Source organism: Cinclus cinclus, chromosome 6 (assembly GCF_963662255.1).
Source record: "Cinclus cinclus chromosome 6, bCinCin1.1, whole genome shotgun sequence".
Lineage (NCBI taxonomy): Eukaryota > Metazoa > Chordata > Aves > Passeriformes > Cinclidae > Cinclus > Cinclus cinclus.
This window is the reverse complement of record NC_085051.1, coordinates 31,509,021-31,527,459: the sequence shown is the minus strand read 5'-3', so window position 1 is coordinate 31,527,459 and position 18,439 is coordinate 31,509,021. Positions and strand designations below refer to the sequence as shown.

General features: G+C 33.4%; 1 protein-coding gene across 1 annotated transcript in view; it reads left to right on the top strand.

Annotated features, from left to right (window-relative positions):
* The first annotated feature begins 360 nt into the window (after positions 1–360).
* RYR3 (ryanodine receptor 3) overlaps positions 361–18,439 on the top strand; it is a 147,551-nt gene continuing 129,472 nt past the window's right edge. The window contains exons 1-11 of the mRNA XM_062495378.1: positions 361–366; positions 1,177–1,296; positions 3,058–3,165; positions 5,005–5,016; positions 5,321–5,395; positions 6,387–6,465; positions 8,855–8,967; positions 9,293–9,392; positions 11,968–12,061; positions 15,807–15,881; positions 16,742–16,898. Coding sequence (XP_062351362.1) covers positions 361–366; positions 1,177–1,296; positions 3,058–3,165; positions 5,005–5,016; positions 5,321–5,395; positions 6,387–6,465; positions 8,855–8,967; positions 9,293–9,392; positions 11,968–12,061; positions 15,807–15,881; positions 16,742–16,898 — 939 coding nt within the window. The remainder of the gene's footprint in view (positions 367–1,176; positions 1,297–3,057; positions 3,166–5,004; positions 5,017–5,320; positions 5,396–6,386; positions 6,466–8,854; positions 8,968–9,292; positions 9,393–11,967; positions 12,062–15,806; positions 15,882–16,741; positions 16,899–18,439) is intronic.

Below are 18,439 nucleotides of genomic sequence, written 5' to 3'. Positions count from 1 at the left end.
ACACACCTGTGAAATCACACAAGTGAAAAACATGCTTTTGATTTCCCTCTTTAAAGGGTATGCCACTTAGTTCCTTTGCCTCTCACAGCTTTTATTTCAAGTGCCCAAAGTTGTGGTAGTGTCATAGTACTGCAGTTGCATAAGGGGAGTGTAAATAGCAGTGCTGCTTTTAGAACATAATTGTTCAAGTGATCTCAGAGTTCAGCACAGGCGGCTGTTGTGTGTCTGCTTTGATAATAATAATTGACACCAGTATAGCTTTGTAGCTGGAGGGGGCAGTGACATATCATATCACTCATGGTTTATCAGTTTCTGCCCCCTTGAAAACTTGTCAGGCACTGTCTTTTGGTAAACAGTTACATGCCTGTATAAAAATAAGTGCTTCTACATGCTACTCTCAGAGATTTTTTCTTAGTTGACAAGATTTGGAAAATAAAATTATTTTAAATTCTGCATGTAGCTTTGACACAGTCAAACACTAAAATTAATCTCTTTTGGCTTGCTTATATCAGCTTTAGTATCACATATTAAGAGGTGAAAAAGTGCCTGGCACTTTATGTGTTTGGCATTGTATTATGCAACAATTTGTAAAAGCGCTTTTCCCGAGTGTTCTTCTTCTTGGGAAATGTTTTTGAGGATCAAATTCTAATGACTTATCTGAACTTTCAGCTGAGAAATACCTCTTGGATCTTTAGTTGTACACAGAGATTTCTATATTACATGAAAACTTAAAAGTTAAGATTATGGATTCTGAGGAATAGTGTTGATATTTTACTGTGTTAAAAGTAGTACTGTTGTTTGCAAAATTGCAGTAAAATAAAATTATAATAAAATAAAAAACATTAAAAATATTTTGCAGAGCAAAACTTAGTAACACTGTGCTTGCAGTTTGTTTTAAATTGCTAAAGGAACAAAAGGAGACAACAGTTGTAAAAGCCTTGGAGAGAGTGTGCAGTCCTTGTGACTTTGATAAAGTCTTGAATATAAATCTAGATAGAAATCTTTACATGTTTTTAGATCTGTTATAGACATACATCAAAATAATCTCTGCATATGTACATTATATGATTTAGAAGCATGCCACATTAATTTTTAACAGATGTTGCAGGATTTCTTAATATTATAGTGTGTATATAACTTTAAAATAATTTTTTCTTGTTCTTTGTGTTGTGACAGGATGATGAAGTAGTGCTTCAGTGTGTTGCCAGTATTCACAAAGAACAAAGGAAGTTTTGCTTGGCAGCTGAGGGACTTGGGAATCGCCTGTGCTTTTTGGAGCCAACATCAGAAGCTAAAGTAAGAAGCTGATACTCTCAACTGGTGTAACTGATCAGTGGATGTTAACCTACTTATTCACAAGAATATTTAATTCTGGTTTCTTAAATGTGATGTTAGAGGGGCCCTATGTATGCTTTTCTTCCCAAGTGCATCTTAGAATTGTTTGTAAAAATTTCCTAGAGATTAATTTTGAGGCACACCTGTGAACAGTCAAAAACTGCTACTCTTTAACTAAGAAAATTCCTGTAACTGAAATATTTCCCATTTTCAAGATTAAGTCTTCTGACTGTTATTAGTATTTAAGTTCACTAAACTCCCATATTTGTATAACTGCTGTAGGTTCAAATATATTGATACACTGGATTGATAATTTTAGAAGCATTTTTCCCTCTCGGTTACTGGTGTTAAATGTTGCTCCTGACTTCATCATCAATCAGGAAATTAAATATACAGGGAAAAAAATGATTAAGTAAAAGAGAATTTTAGAAGATTAAAAATGGAAAATTGAAAAAAGAAGTTAGAGAGATGTGAAGGAAAAAAACCCTGAAACCCCCCAGGGTAATTAGCAGACCTTGAGAGGAGAAAGGAGAGAAGAGATGAAACTGTAAAGCTCTACTGAAGCATAATGTTAAGAATAAATCAGAGGAGCACCTCCTCTCTCTCTTTTGCTCTCTCTGCATCTTTTTTCCTTAATTGTTTTTTTTATTTTCTCTTTACTTTTCATCACCTTAAAACCCAGCATTATCAAGACTTTTATTCTCTCTTGTCACTCTGATTTAAAAAAGAAGTGCATATCCACATTAAAGCTCATCCACAGCCATGGTCTTTATCATGAATCACAGAATATGGAGTTGCTAAGGTTGGAAAGAATCTCTGAAGGTCATCTAGTCCAAACTCTCTACTTAGAATAGCTTCAGACAGAACAGATTGCTTAGGACACTTGGATCAGAGTTTGAGTACCTCCACGGGTGGAGACTCTACCACCTCTCTGGGCAACCTGTTCTACTGTTTACCATGCTCACAGTAAAAGCAGGGGGCATTTGTCATGTTTAAAATGTATTTACTGTATTTCATGTTGTATCAATTTCCTCTTTTCCTTTCCCTGGGTACTACTGTGTAGTCTCTGGATCTGTCTTTGTACTTTTCTGCCATGTATTTATTTATGTACATTGATGGTTCCCCTTGAGACTTTTTTCTCTTGGACATATCTTTCTTTGGACATATCTATCAGTGGCAAGAAATTGGAATGAAATAAAAGTCTGCTATGAAGTTTCATGTTTCAAAACCAGCACACATATTGATTAAAAAAATAAGATTTTCCTAGAAGAGTTCATATTTTTACATCATAAGATTCTGAATCTTAGCTTTCTAGTTACTGCTATAAATATCTTCTATCAACCTCATGCATGATATAAGATCACGTACCTTCTTTTCTGTTTTGTCAGTGACATTACAGAACAAATACAATATCTATTCTATGATTCTAAAAGACAGAAAAGCAATAATACATAGGGAAAATTTTTTACATTTGAACCTGAAGAAGTTTCATTTTACTGTGAGGAATACAGCTTAAAGAAAGTAAGATTGGCGTGCTGTCAATTTATGAAGAATGGATTTATATTGTTGTCATTCAGGAGAATAGCATGTACCTCAAAAACAAATGATTAGACGTTAAGTATAAATTCAAAAATTAAAATAACCACATGTTCTAACACACTTTTCATCCTGTTTCACCTGTTCTGCTGATCTGCTCTTGCACTGTTTGATTTATTTTTACAGTATGTCCCTCCAGACCTTTGTGTCTGTAATTTCGTCCTTGAACAGTCACTGTCTGTCAGAGCCCTTCAAGAAATGCTGGCCAGCACAGGAGATAATGCTAGTGAAGGGGTAAGTAAATTGACCTCAAAGAACATTAAATCTGAATATAGATTGTCCTAATTTCTTTCCCTGTCCAGGATTTTCTAGAAGTGGGTCCTGATGTCATAGTATTCCTGGGACATTATTGCTTCACTTCTGTAATCACATTAATTTCTCTTTGGCAGTGTGGAGCTGGTACAACTGCGTTTTGAATATCTGTGATCCACAAATACAGAAACATCGTCAATTTGATTGCTTTGATACTAATTCTCCAATTCCAGCTGAATCAAACTGAGCTGAACTTTTATTCTCTTACAAACAGAGCAGGATAAACCTCTATGGTTTTACTTATTTTAAAACCTAATTTTAAAACTCTTATTCTACACTTCAGATCTTTAAGTGGCACATATTGCACAGATGAGAAAGATGGAGCTCTATCACCTTTGAGCTCACATTGTCAACCTTTGTATACGTGGTTTTTAAACTTCATTAATACTGACCTTTTGTTTTCCAATGCATAAAAAAGTGTGATTCTTTATTTTTGCAATTACATTGCATTCTATAAACAAGTCTTGATGAAAATAAAAACATAGGCTTAGGAAACAAAAGTATTGATTCAAATATTTCTAGGGTACCTAAGAAATTAAAATTTTTTTAGTATTTCCAAAATATTCACCCCAAACTATAGCCAAAAGATCTGAGATTAACAATGAGATATGAATATTTTATTTGGGATTGGAAGTAGAGGACATACAATCTCTTTGGTAAAAATGATCACACTCTTGTTTGAGGAGCAGTAGACAAAAAAAATAAGTAATCTGCTGTGCTGTATTTATTTTGAAACTATCTTGTCCTGCATTTAGTTTGAAGTTAAGTACAATCCATGAGGAGACTATAATAAGAACACAGGAGTTCATACTAATAGCAAGACTGAAATAAAAAGTATTTGCTTTTCATATTAAATTTAGTTTGGAATAGAGTTCTGCTGCTAGTCTCAGATTTTTCTAGAGGAAGATGGTAGCTTATTAAATTTGAAGGTTTTGTTGTTTTGGTTTGGTTATATTGTTTTGTTTTTGGTTTTTGTTGGTGTTTTTTTTTTTTTTAATAAGTCAGCCTTAAACTTGCAAGTGGTTCATTAAAAAACTTTCAGTAAGAAAATAGCAGGAAGTGTTCTTGTTTTCAGTATTCGTATATTTGTTGCAAACTGAATACATGTAATTTTTTTTACAACCTGCTTGTAATTACAGTTGACTTTGCTGTTAAGGTTTTGCTTTTCATTAAAAAAAAAAAAAAGTTTTAATATATAAAAGAGGTATCATATTCACTGCTACATGTTTTTCCAGTTTTCTTCACCAAGGGGTGACAAGTTCCCACAGTATTAAAACCATTTTTTATGAATGACATATTTTGAAGAAGCTGGTGATAGTTTAACTTATGTGTAGTTCACAGTGTGTAAAACCATTTGCCTACATATATGACCATTATTTGAGTTCTTGGTGTATCCTTTCAATTATTTTTGTCCCTTCCAAATGAATCCAGGGATGAGAACGGAACCTAAATACCATCCAAAAGGAACTCAAAAGATGCATGTTAAATCTGCTAAAGGAAGCAAATGAAAAATCCAGTTTTGCCTCTCCCTGATCTTGTCACAGTTTTACATATTCAAAACTAATAACTGCACTTGGTTGAAACTATGTATACAGTTGCTTTAATGAATCTGAAACATGTTAAAGATTGATATTAGCAAGCAGATATTATATGCTTAAACTATTCCTGGCAATAGGTTAGTTATTTTCTCTTTCAGATCTCAGTATCTGTATGTATATATATGTTTATGCTGTTGTTGTTTTTTTTAATGCCTGCATGAAGCTTATAAAAAAGGTAAGTAGTATCTTATTTAATTTAAATTTTTTTTGCAAATGCCGTGTTTTAGTAAAACATAATAAAAATTATATGATAACAATAAAAGCCTTTTTCAAAGAACAACATTTTTTTCCTTTGGCATACATTTGGCTATTGCTGTATCACACGTGTTAATATTTTTCCCCAGTGTGTACATTTAATTATCTGTTGGAATATTTGCACTTATTCCTTGAACTGCCATAGCTCTTCATGTTGTTGCATAGTTCTGATCTTGGTCCACTCAGAGCAGTGGAGTTCTCACCTTCTCCATCCTGTTCTGCAGGCAGCCCAAGGGGGTGGCCACCGGACCCTGCTGTATGGCCACGCGATACTGCTTCGCCATTCCTTCAGTGAAATGGTAAGTGAGGGAGCACCTGCACAGAATCAGTAGCATGAATAATAAGTGGCTTTTTACCAAAATAATAAAAAAAAAATAACATAAGCAATTGGAATAATGTTCTTTCCAAGCTATCTTCTGCACTAGATGAAAAAGAAGTTAGTAACTTGTGGTGTCGCAACACAATAGAATTTTTTAATTCAGATGTTTTATCTAATTCAGAATTGTATCTGAAAAGCTCCTTAGGCCATGGATTATTTCTGTGTCCTTAAGGAAACCATTTTAATGATATTTCCATTAGAAAGTATTTCTACAGCAAACGAATCTGTTGGGATATATGCTTTTTTTCTTCCCCATCATATTTCATAAGATAAGGTGTTCCATTTGACATCCCATAGTTCCCAGGGATTATGCCCACAAAGATGTTGTCTTAGGCTGCCCTGTATAAATTTCTTCATACTATATTCTGCAACTGAAAAATTTCAGCTGTTTTGAATCTTTGACATAAGAGGGCCTGTGTGAATACACCTAATACAAGGCTGAAGAAATAAGAAGTCAGGAAAACACTTTCCCTCCTTTTTCCTGTACTAGAAAATGCTACATTGACCTTCAGACTACATTGCTTATGTTTATGAACCTTGAAAATTGTAGTAGCCTTGATATACCAGAGTTGCAGGCATATTTTGTAAGTTTTTCAGTGTTTTCATGAATCAAACTTATTATGATAGGGCTGTAATTAGATGTTTGCCTACTCCTATCTGATGAACTATATGAAACTTCAGAAGGTAGAAGCCATATTGCACGGCTGACACGGAAAAGTGCTGTGGTAGAAAAGGATTTTGATGTTTTAAGTTCAGGAAGAGCTTCTGTATGAATAACAACATCATCATTATTTAACTCATTAAAAAAATAGAGTATGATAGTAAGATGAAGTAAGGGGAATGTATTAATTTGGCATGTGTGTTAATGAATACTGTTGGGGTTTTTTTTCAATAACTTCACTATTTTGCAGTATTTGACATGTTTAACATCATCAAGATCTCAGACAGATAAACTTGCATTTGATGTGGGACTACGAGAAAATGCAGCAGGTATGGCAAGTTATTTTTGGAGGAAAATGGGTCACCCATTTCTGGTTTTACAACAGGCACTGAGTTTAATGTAACTGTTATGTTATGAATGGGATCCTTATGTGTTCATCAGAAATAAGATGACTGAAAGAAATGACTGTTAATATTAATGACTTTGTGTAAGAACGTGAGAGAGTCTTGCAATTAAAATGACTTAACACAACTGCAATAAAATGTGTGATAATGGTCAAAGTAAACATTTCTAGTGAATAAAATTAATTTGATTTTTTTCTTTGTTTCTTTTTTTTCTTGACACTTAGAATATGGAAAAGCCATATACTGGTGCATCCACAATATACATTGTAACCAAGTAACAAGAAATTTTCAACTTGTAGTGCAGGAAACCAGAAAATAGGCATTGAACACATTGCTAAAAGAGCTGGATAGAAATATATGCATAATATGGATACACCAATAATGGGACAAAGTAGAAGAGATGTAATACAAACATGACATTATGAGGAACATTTAAAATCTAATTAATGTATTTCTGGGAGTACTGCCATTACCATTACTGCTAACAGAAATCCAGTACAAAAAATTGTGCTTCCATGAAACCACATATAAATTGAGTTGCCACTTGGAGCTATATTAAATGATTTTAAAGGTAACTTAGCCACAAAGAGCCACAGATAGATTTAGCTGCTGCTGTGTGCATAATGCTCATGATTATTGAAAGTGATGAGTACTCCTCAGAAAGTAGTATGTGACTCTGTAATAATAAAGCCCAGCCATATATCTTGAAGGGAAAATCTAAGTACCTGTATACATACTTCATTAATGTAAAGCTCAAATAAAGAAATACCAATTGTATTGATATAAAGCCATGCTTTCTATTGTTTTTTCAATATTTTGAAAATAAATTAAAATCAAATAGGATAATTAATGATGGAGAGGCACTAGCAGTGTAGGTGCTAAAATGTTTGTAAATCATAATCTTGAATATGTTCAGGTGACTCTCTACAAAAGTTTGTCTTTCAGTTGTTTATAACCATACAGAAGATGGTTTTGGACAGATATTAGCAGCCTGTTACATGGGTGTCTTTGATTGTTGCCTTAGATGGAGAACATTTTGTTTAGGCATGTTGAGAAAAGGAATGAATGTGATAAAAGGAATATGTGTGTTTAATCTCTATTAAAATTTTTTCAGTGAAATATGTTTTTGTAATTTTTATAGCTTTTTTAAAAGATTTTTTTAGAATTATTGTATGTATACGTGCTCTTATCTATGAGGTTTTATAACAAGTGTTTGTAGTTGTTTAATTGGTATTTGCTTAACTATACATACACAAGAAAACCCTTGTACACATAGGTAAGATTAAAAAAAACTTAGTTGTGTTTCTGTACAGTGGGCTTTGGTAACTACTGATTGCCTGGAAAACTCATAAACTGAGTGCCATAATATCATTTCCCCTTGCCCTGCTCCCTCACCTATGAAACTGTCCTAATGAATCAGTTTCTGCTGCAGGAAGTATTCTTCACATAGCAGAGGGAAAAGCCACAGGCTACTAAAAATTATTCCCTTTGAAGATTTAGCATTTTACATTTGCATGGATGTAATTTCGATTTATTGTCTTCATAATAATTAATTTCATATCCTTCCAATTTTGTTTTAAGGGGGTTTTACATTAAATATCCTAATCAATCAAACAAATTTTTCTACTTTGATTCTACCAGATTTGCCTTTATTTTTTTTCCTACTTTACGTTGTGTGGTGAGAAAGTTTTATTTTAACTTGTTTTCCTCAAGGTCATAGCTTTTGCACTCTGAAGAGTGTGAAATGATGAAATTAATTAGGTAATCTTCCCAGAATGTGTGTGTGTGTGCAGAGTAACCTGGAATCTTACATTTCATGTGTAGGAGACTGTTCTGTGGTTGTCACCCTTAGGCTTGGCTATTTGGTAATTATATGGTCTGTAGTGCTAGGGGAACTGCTTCCAGGTTTGTTATGCTATGTGACACAGAAGGTTGTGAATTAAACATGACCATTAAACACAAGAAGAGACAAAAGGTGTTAAATAAGACCAAGGTAGCTGTCAGCAATTTCCTGGCAAGGAGAGCCTCCAAGGGAGAGCAGTTCTGAGCAGTGTTTTGTAAACAGACCCTTTAAAAGTACTTGAAAAGGAAAATATCATATATGGCAAAGATTATTTGACAAAAAATTGACAAAAGTTTAAAGCAAAAAGAAAAGCACTGAAAATTATTAAAAAGATAAATGATGTGGTTTTATAAGGTGAGAGTCTTACAAGACAGTTTGTATGGTGGTATTTCAAAGCTGTATAAAGAAATCCTTGGATTTCTTGTGAGTTGTCTGTTTTGTAGAACCTTGATTAGTGCCTCTGTCCTTCAGGTGAGGCATGCTGGTGGACAATACACCCTGCTTCTAAGCAAAGATCAGAAGGAGAAAAAGTTCGAATAGGTGATGACCTTATCCTGGTCAGTGTGTCCTCTGAAAGATACCTGGTAAGTTTGTTTCTTTAGATAGTGGTCAAATGGTGGGAAAACACAAAATTCTCTGGGGTTATGAGGAGATTGGTTGGGATTCTTATGAATTATTTTTTTCTAATCTAGGGAGTAACGTCTGGTTGTAATGCATTTTTATTTTTCCCCACTGAAGGGGTAGCAAGCGTGTGTGTGAGTCTCTCCTCCAGAGCAAGACCGCTTCCATGCCTTTTTGCCAAGTTTTATAAGGAATTTGTATATTCGCTTTATGATACATTATCTTCTGTTGATAAATAATTGAAGTGCATAATTTTCATTATTTCCTGTTACCATTGTCTTGTTTCAGCATCTCTCCGTGTCAAATGGAAATATTCAGGTGGATGCCTCCTTTATGCAGACACTATGGAATGTCCATCCTATATGCTCAGGAAGCAATATGACAGAAGGTTTGCCTTTTTATTTATTTACACATAAATATAATATTTTTATGTTTTTGATAAAGAGGGAAAATTAAAAAATAAATTTGTCTCAGAATATCAATCAAAAATTTAATGAAAATAAAGAAAAGGAGCTTAGGAGAAAAAAATACTTGAAGGGAAAACAGGGAAATACAGATACACCAGCTGGATTTACTGAAGAAAAGCTAAATGAGTACTGTAACTTTACAATAACAAAGCTTTAAAAGCTGCATGAGAAATGTAGTCTTAGTTTAATTTGGGGGAATAGGAGCTGCAGAATAACTAAAGCCAGAAAACTTAGATTTTTGCATACAATTTTCCTAAATACTGTTCCCCCACTAGAGATAAAACAGAAGGGAGATAAAGGTACAGGCAAAATGGAAAGCAGTTTTCTCAGAGTTCCTATTTCAGTCTCCTAGCTCTGCTTTTTATGGACATTTCCTCAATAATCTTTCTGGATGTCACATCCATGCATCATTATTGTCTTCTCTTATTCAGCCTAAATCCTGCACCACAGGGTCAGGATTTCGTTCAGGCAATTTTATGGCACTTCATGGTCATGTTTGAGAAGCACCACCTTATTCTGAGGAATAGGGTCTTGTTCTGTACTACAAGTCTGATCCACTCAGTATCTCTTATTTCAGTGCCATAGTTTGTCATTAACACTGTCATAGCAAACATTATACTTCACCTTTGCTGCTCTCTATTCAAAGTATCAGTGCTCAACATTCACAAATTATTTAAATGTATTTTAAGTTAGGATATTTTTTATCACTTGTCCGTAAAACTTATCATTTATGATATACTAATATTAATTACATAGGACAAAATGAAGTGTTAAGGGAACTGAGAGAGATATAGCACTTCCCTGGGATCAGTTATAGTAAGTTTTGACAGAAGATGACTATCCCAAATGGTTTAAATCAGCATCTTTTAATCAGCACAGTGTTTCTGTGCACTGACCCATAAGAAACCTGTATCAGAGTGTTAGGTTTTCATTTTAAAATCATATGAGATATGGATTTTGCTTGTAATATTTTCTGATTGCTTTGGTATGCTGGAGCTGGGTGTTTAAAAATGGCTGTCTGGGGGTGTACCCTTAGGGGTCATTATATTCCCCTCTCCCCTCTCCCTTTCTCCTCTCTCCTCTCTCCCTCTCCCTCTCCCTTTCCCTTTCTCCTCTCTCCTCTCTCCCTCTCCCTTTCTCCTCTCTCCTCTCTCCCTCTCCCTTTCCCTTTCTCCTCTCTCCTCTCTCCCTCTCCCTTTCTCCTCTCTCCTCTCTCCCTCTCCCTTTCTCCTCTCTCCTCTCTCCTAGTTGTCTCAGCCTTTTCTCATGTGTGAAATGCACCACTTTCTTAATCATCTTAGTGGCCTTTTTGCTGTATTTGGGATCCTTATACTGTGTGGCCCAGAATTATTTGCATGATCAAAAATGTCATTTTTAAAAAAAAACTTAGGGTGGAGTAAGAAGAGAAATAGATTTTCTATGTATCAACCAATTTTTTTCTCAAGTTCTTAGGCTTTGGTTTTAAATACATTCTCAGAATGTTTTATGTGAGAGATGATCATATGTCATAGATCATAGACATAGCAGTCTATCTCATGTGGAATGGAGAGAGTGGGATTTCCTGAGTCTAAAACTGGATTAGGAATTATTATTATTTATGCTGGTTTTTTGTTGTTTGTAAAACCATGAAGAAAATATAAATAACAGAAAAGTACATTTTCCCACATTATTTCTTTGCTTTGACTTTTATATTAATTAGCAAGACAGTAATTGTCAGTTACAGTTTTCCTCATTTACAAATTTATGTTGAATCAACTGGACACTATGAAAGTTTCCTTCTACCCTTCCTCCTTCATGTGTGTTCTTTTAAAAGGCAGTAACTTCACTTACAAGGTCAGCATGGTTTGGAGTAGGATCTGATGAGTCACTCTCCTGCACCTTCTTTGTCTTTTCATTTTTAATGTGAGGCAGAGTGCCTGGTTTTGACCTGTACTCTTTGTGTTAAATGGGTTGGAAAGTTAGCTTCCATTAAACTCAATCTTCAGAACTGCAAAGTGCTCTTCTGTCCTCTGTCTCCTGCTGCTACTAGACACCTTTGATTTTGACACAAGTTATAAATGTCAGAAGAAACCAATGAAATCATGAAACTATTTTGTATCAAGACCATTTAAACTATATTAAGGGGGAGGAAACTATGGTATTATCTATTTGATTTGGCTTTTACCAAAAGCATTCAATTTTCAAAACAATAATTGTTTTTGTTGTTTTAAAGAACTTTCAAATTTCCTTTTCTGTCCCAGAATCCTGATTTGAGTTTTAAATGTTAAAAGTTTGCTTTTTTTTTTTATGGTCTTTATTTTCAGAAGAAGTATGTATTATTAAAAAGGTACTAAAAATAGTATGTTAATACATTAAAGTTGTTCTTTTTTATTTTCAGTTATGAGTGGAAATTTGGAAAATAGATCTTTTCTGGGTCTTGGATTTTTGAAACTTTCATGAGGGTGTTACTATCATAGTCAATGTTTTAGCTAATGAGTAAATGAACTTCTTTTTCAGGATATCTTCTTGGTGGGCATGTAGTACGTTTCTTCCATGGCCATGATGAGTGCTTGACAATTCCATCTACAGATCAGAATGATTCACAACACAAGTAAGTGATGGTGCATTTTTTAATATTTCCTTCTTTCTAAAAGGAAACACGATATCAGTTGAATTTGTGGTTAGGTAGATTAAACACTTTACAGCCATCTTTAACTAGGCAGTGATGCTGTATAAGTTGAGACTTACTAAGCAGAAAAGCAGTCATGAGTTCTTTCATTGTTGAGATTCAAATAGTTGATTTTCACTGAGATGTCATTGTGTTAGATTGCTTGTCTCTAGTTCATACTACAACAAGTAGAGGTAAGAAAGTGTTAGCAGGAAGATGGGAATATGAAAAAAATCCCTAAAAAATCACTGTAAGTTTGGCCTCTACAATGACTTTCATATTTTGTACTTTTTTTGCAAATTTTTAGCCTTCTCAGATTTGATTACATATTAAGAAAATGACATCATTTTAGCTAGAATAAACCACATTTGTATTAAACTTATGTCTACAGTTGTCACCTATTATGCTGACTTATTTTTAATTTTTTTGTAATTTTTTAATTTCTTGTTAATCAAACAAGATTTGATTTGTTAAACAAAGTGAGCTAATAATTTTGCTGCACAAACCTGCTAGCTTTAAAATCACAGTCAACAAATGAGACATTTTTACCTATTGTGGCAAATAAGTTATGCTTCAGGTAATATGATACCAGAAGTAGCATTCAATTATGTCAGGTAAACTTGTCAGCTCTGAATTTTATATGTTTACATTTCTGTGGAGTAAAAACATCTCCAAATCCTAAAGAGAACCCAAACTGAAAACCAGAAAATTCACTTTGTGAGTTTTTATTGCTGTTCTCTTCACATGTAAAGAAAAAGAGAAAAAGTTTTGACAGTGTATGAAAATGTACACACCTAGCATAAAAATACTAGCACACATGTTAGGGTGTTGCATTCAGACTTATTTTATAAAGGACACATTTTAGTAAGGTTAAAATAGATGCTGAGCTGTTTTAGTGTGTTCAGAAACGCTGTACTTTCCTACTTCTCTTACTTACCTAGAAGTCAGATATAGCTAATATTAAAACTAATTTTAGAGTCCTACTCCCCAGTATGATGTGATTCCTTATGTAGGCTTGATATGTGTTGTTGCTACCTTAAGATCTGTTTCCATGTTTTTTATGCTAAGTAAATAACAGGGTAAAATTAAAATATATATTTGTTTGAATTAAATCTGTATATTTATAATCCTAAAAAGTTGGAAAAAATGTGAATGCTATATTGAACATTTTCAAATGTGTGATAGTGATAGATTAGAAGTTGTCCTGTCTTTTGGATTTTTGAGCTTAGTAAGATGTAAGGCAAGTTTGTACCATGTCACAGTTGTAGGAGTCATGATTACATTATCAAAATATAATGAAAATACAAAAAAAAAAAAACAAAAAGCAACAAGAATGGGGGAGAGAGATGTAGAAAGTGGTTGTGTTTGTTTCCATCTCTTTATTTAATCAGTTCTATTAATTTCATTATGAATGTTAAATTAGTTAAGTTAGACAATAGTGAAGATCTTTCTTTTCATAAAACAACATTCTTATTTTTGCATGTTTCTGTAAAGAATGCTCTTTAACAATTCACAAAGAGACTGTTCTCTGACTAGTATTGCAAGGTCTTTTTTTTACAAGCCATTTTTTACAAATGGAATTACTTGGGGTGGCCATCAAAAAGTCTAGCATGGCAAGAAAAAAAGGATGGATAGAAGGAATCAAGTAGATGAAAAAAATGTTATGTGGATGCTGTTGTGAAAAAGCAGCACTTCTTTTTTACATGAAGCTTTGTTACTGAGAAAGCACATCACTGATTCTAGTCTAGCATTGCATATAGAAAACGCTGGAAAAATATCTGAAAATTTTAAAAGTATAGAAATTAAAAGTATAGGAGGTGAACAGAGGCTACGACTATAACAGGTGAACTGAACTATATCTATGATACTCAACTGTATCTATGATAGCCTTTTAGAGACAGAATGGTTGAGTTGGGCCAAGGAGAAATTAAGGAGGTCAGAGAGGGTGGAAATGAATATTTAGTTTTGAGCTTAGGTAGGATTTAGAATCTGCCAGAAGTAAAATCAGTAAGGTCAGTGAGACCAGAGACACAGAATGAAAATGGAGAGCTCCAGATAGTTATTGTGCATTCAGTATATTCAGAGAATCATGTAACAGCCCAGGTTGTAAATGACCTTGAAAGGTCAAATTCATAGAGTCTGGAAATGAAGATGAGTTGAAAGCTAGGGATCTTTTTGGTTTATTTTTATTCTGGACCACCAACACATTTTCATGCAAGATAGGATGTGTAGGCAGTATTACTACCTTTACGATGAGGAATATTTATTCTTACTCTTCTGGTGAATTAACATTTCAAAATATTTGCTAGCACATGTGTGCCCTTAAATGTGACTCCTAAGTAAAGTAGAGGTGTAAATACAAGTCCATCATTTTCTAAAGCTGCTGGGTGCAAATGATTAGCCCTGCTCCAGCATGCTTCATGATTCTTCCAGGATTTCATTGGTGTTGCTCAAGAAAGAGACCCTTAAGTGTTCTCAGTACAAGAAAAGGTGTAGAAATACTTGCTTAGATATGAAAAACAAAACCTCTATTTTAAAAGTTAATTTTCAGGTCCCATAGTTGCATAAGAACAATACTAAACAGCTTTTTAAATTTTTACCTGCGAGTTGTCAAAAAATAGGAAAAGAATTTGATCATTTGGGATGCCAGTTAAAATTCTGCATTTCAAAATGCTACTTTAATTCAGCTATATAACAGCTAGATTGTGACATCTTTATGCATGCATTTGCTGTACCCAGTCAATTTACCAGAGTAGGAAGGCAGATTTTAAATTTCCTTGCTGCACGTTTTTTCAGACACTTAAGTTCAATAGAAGGTCCAGCTTCTGTGCATGTTAGGGTGAATTATTCCTTCTCAGAGGAATAACATGTAAGAAAGTTTTTCATCTTTTGGTAGGTATTCAGACGTTTCCTATTATCCATTATATTTCTTATACTCATTATAAATGAGAAAGTTTATACAAGTTCTAGTGATTAGATAAGAAGATATGAATGATTATTAAAACATTAAAAACTTGCTATGAACAGGGCTAATCCATCATAGTTTTCTTTGTTTGTATTTGATTATTGAATAGAAAATTGGTTTCTGAACTAGAACACATTACTAAACCCTCAGCCAATAGTTCAAGAAAACAAAATTATAGTAGAGCCTTAATCCTTTCCCTTCCTATTTTTTATTTTTCTGAATGCATTATCTGTTTTGTGAGGATTATAATACAGAAATTTTGTAATCACCACAATTTTTTTGCCCTTTAATAGGAATCATAGAAATGATTTGAGGAATTTAGTCTCTGATGTCGTGTTATTATTGTTTTCATCTGAAAATGTACAACTTTATTTTAAAATATGGTATATATTTAATACCATTGTTAATGTAGATTAATATCTTGGGAACTGTAGGAATTACATATTTTTATGGTTTATTAAATGACAGGAAAATTTTCCCTTCCACTGTCAAGGTTAAGCATTTTAGCAGCTCCTGAGAGAGACTATGCTAATGGAAATAATCTAATTTACCTGGGACATTTGGATTGTTTATCACAGTCTCACTGATGAGTAGGAATCTTCTGTCCATTCAATGACATTAGTTTACTGAGACAAAAGTAGTGAGTCATGTACAGTTTCCAGAGAAGTAAGTTACAAATACTTTGTAAGCACAAGAAGATGGTCTTCTGAATCTTTTCTCTAGGAAAGTATTTTATGAAACTGGAGGAGCTGGCATTCGAGCAAGGTCTTTGTGGAGAGTAGAACCACTTCGAATAAGGTATTGATATTTTTTATACTTTTTTGGTTAGCAACTTTTGTTATATTAATAGAAATTTGACTGTCACAGACCCTTAAGACAGAACATGTATTTGCCACATTTCATGATATGTGTTAGTAGGGTCTTTGTCAATAATAAAAAGGTACTGTCATAAAATAGATTTTTTTTCTGTCTCCCATATCAAAAGCAGCATTGCGTTTGAGATGTACTTAAAGCATTGCTTGTTTAGAAAAGTAAAATACGTTCCTGGTTTCACTTGGAGTTTTAAAAACTCCAAGTTTGAGTGGAAATAAGAGCAATGGTACCCCTTCTGTGTTTCTCTGGTTTTGGGTTTTTTAAAGATTATATCCTTCCTATGTGATAATCTGTCTGTTATTTCCCTGCAAGTGAAATTTCAATATATATCATAAGAGTAAGTATGGCCTTTGGTGGCCATCTGAACTGTTTGTTTGTTTGTTTTACCCTTGGTGTGTTTGTTGTTACGAAATACCCTCATAACTAACACAGATGTAGGATAGTTCTGTGGAAGGTTGACTCCCCACTCTAGGTTTTAATTTGTTTGTTTAGTCACTCAACTAAAATACAGTCGTTAATTTATACATGTAGAGTTTATTTATGGACAGAATATGTAACACCCTGATAAGACAGAGAGAGGGTGTAGAAACAAAATGGAAGCCATACTTCTTTCCAGGGCTCTGTTTGCAAATGAATCAACAGTTTTGCATCTGATTTAAGTTTTGAAACCGGAACAAAAAAAAGGAACATGTATATAGCATATTCTATTTACTGAACATCCTTTAAAACCTAAAAAAATTTCTAATTTTACTTACTTAAACTATTGTGATGTCTCTTATGTTTAGCTGGAGTGGAAGTAACATCAGATGGGGGCAGCCTTTTCGTCTTCGACATATTACAACAGGAAAGTACTTGGCTCTGAATGAAGATGAAGGAGTAGTAATATTAGACAGGGAAAAGTCAGACACAACATCTACAGCCTTTTGTTTCAGAGCATCGAAGGTAAATAAAAACAACACAAATTTGTTCTGAATGTGGAGCACTGAAATACTAAATCTGAATGGTTTCAACGACTGTATAAATTACCTGTAAGTTCTAAATTGAAGCTAATGCAAGGGACTGTGCATTTAAATTCAAACATAACTTGTGTAAAGAATAACAAAGGCTTCATAGAGGAAAAATAAGGGTGATTAATAAACTTTAGAATAAACTAACTGTTACAAGTTTTAAAAAACAGGATTAAAACCAAAGAGTGCAAGATATGATGGTTTAATATGAATACTTAAATAATTATAACTTATTTTAGTAGGAGAGAATCTCGTTAAAGTATTACATGTTCCAGCTCTATCTGTCATAATTGAATTCAATTGAATTCCATTCAGTTGCTATTCTTTATGCAGTGTGCTGATAAGAACTGAACTCAATCAAATTTTTCCTAAATGTAAGGCAAATGTAGTCAGTGATTTCTAAACCATATGTTTTCAAATTATGCTATTTAGTGAGCTGCTAATTGCATGTTATTAGCTTTTTCATTGTTTCCAGCTGGGAAAAACATTACACTGGAGATAAAATGAGGAATGATTATGGAGGTAGGCAAGATGAATAACTTTTTTCCTCCTCAGGAAGTGAAAGGTTTTATAATCAATGATGATTAATAGTTTTTAGGTCCTTTCATGTTTTTACTTATAAATAGTTGCCATAGCTGCTACAATGGAATTTTTTGTTGACTACAAAAAGCTAAATTTTCCACATAATTCTGAATGCTATATGATCATTAAAAAAAAAAGAAATCCCAAACTGAAAAAGAATATTTAAAATTAATTATACACTAGATAAAATCTAACAGTAAGAGGCTTGACAAATGCTAGACTTCTGTTAGTATAATAAATCAAGTACTTCTTTTTAACATGTTTAAAATAACGATCTTTATTAGTGTGACTGCATATGATATTTCATGAATTTTTATTTTAGCCAATCAAAATAGTTAAAAATTATCAGGAAATTTTCTTAGATTCCTAAGACTTACCACATAGTTTCTCAATTTTTGTTCAGTGTGAAGGCTATGCACTATAGATTGTACATAAGAAGTTGTGTGGGGGCATTTATTACAGCTGGAATTTTTTCCCATTATTGGCAAATCATTGGTGAGTATCCCAGGAGTGCCACAGCTACTGGTTAAACACGGAGTTAAAATCCCTCTGATTTACTCACTGCCTCATTGGACACCAGCTGTCCTGCTGTTTGTCATTATTTTAATCTATGCATATAAATGTATACATTTTGAGTATGTCAATTTAGTGGGTCTGTTTACGCACAGTCATAAAATTATTTCTTTTACATTGAGTAAACTTGCTGTATTTTCTAACTCTTTTTATTGAGGTGTGCCTCAAAGGCACTCTAGTGAAATTTAGTGCAGTGCACAAAAAGGCTAAGCTGAACTACAGTCGTAATTAATTATGCAGATGTCATTTATGCCTACTGTGTTTATCCATAATATCATTGTTTATGTACATTTTTATATTTAATCCAAGCTCAGTTCTCAT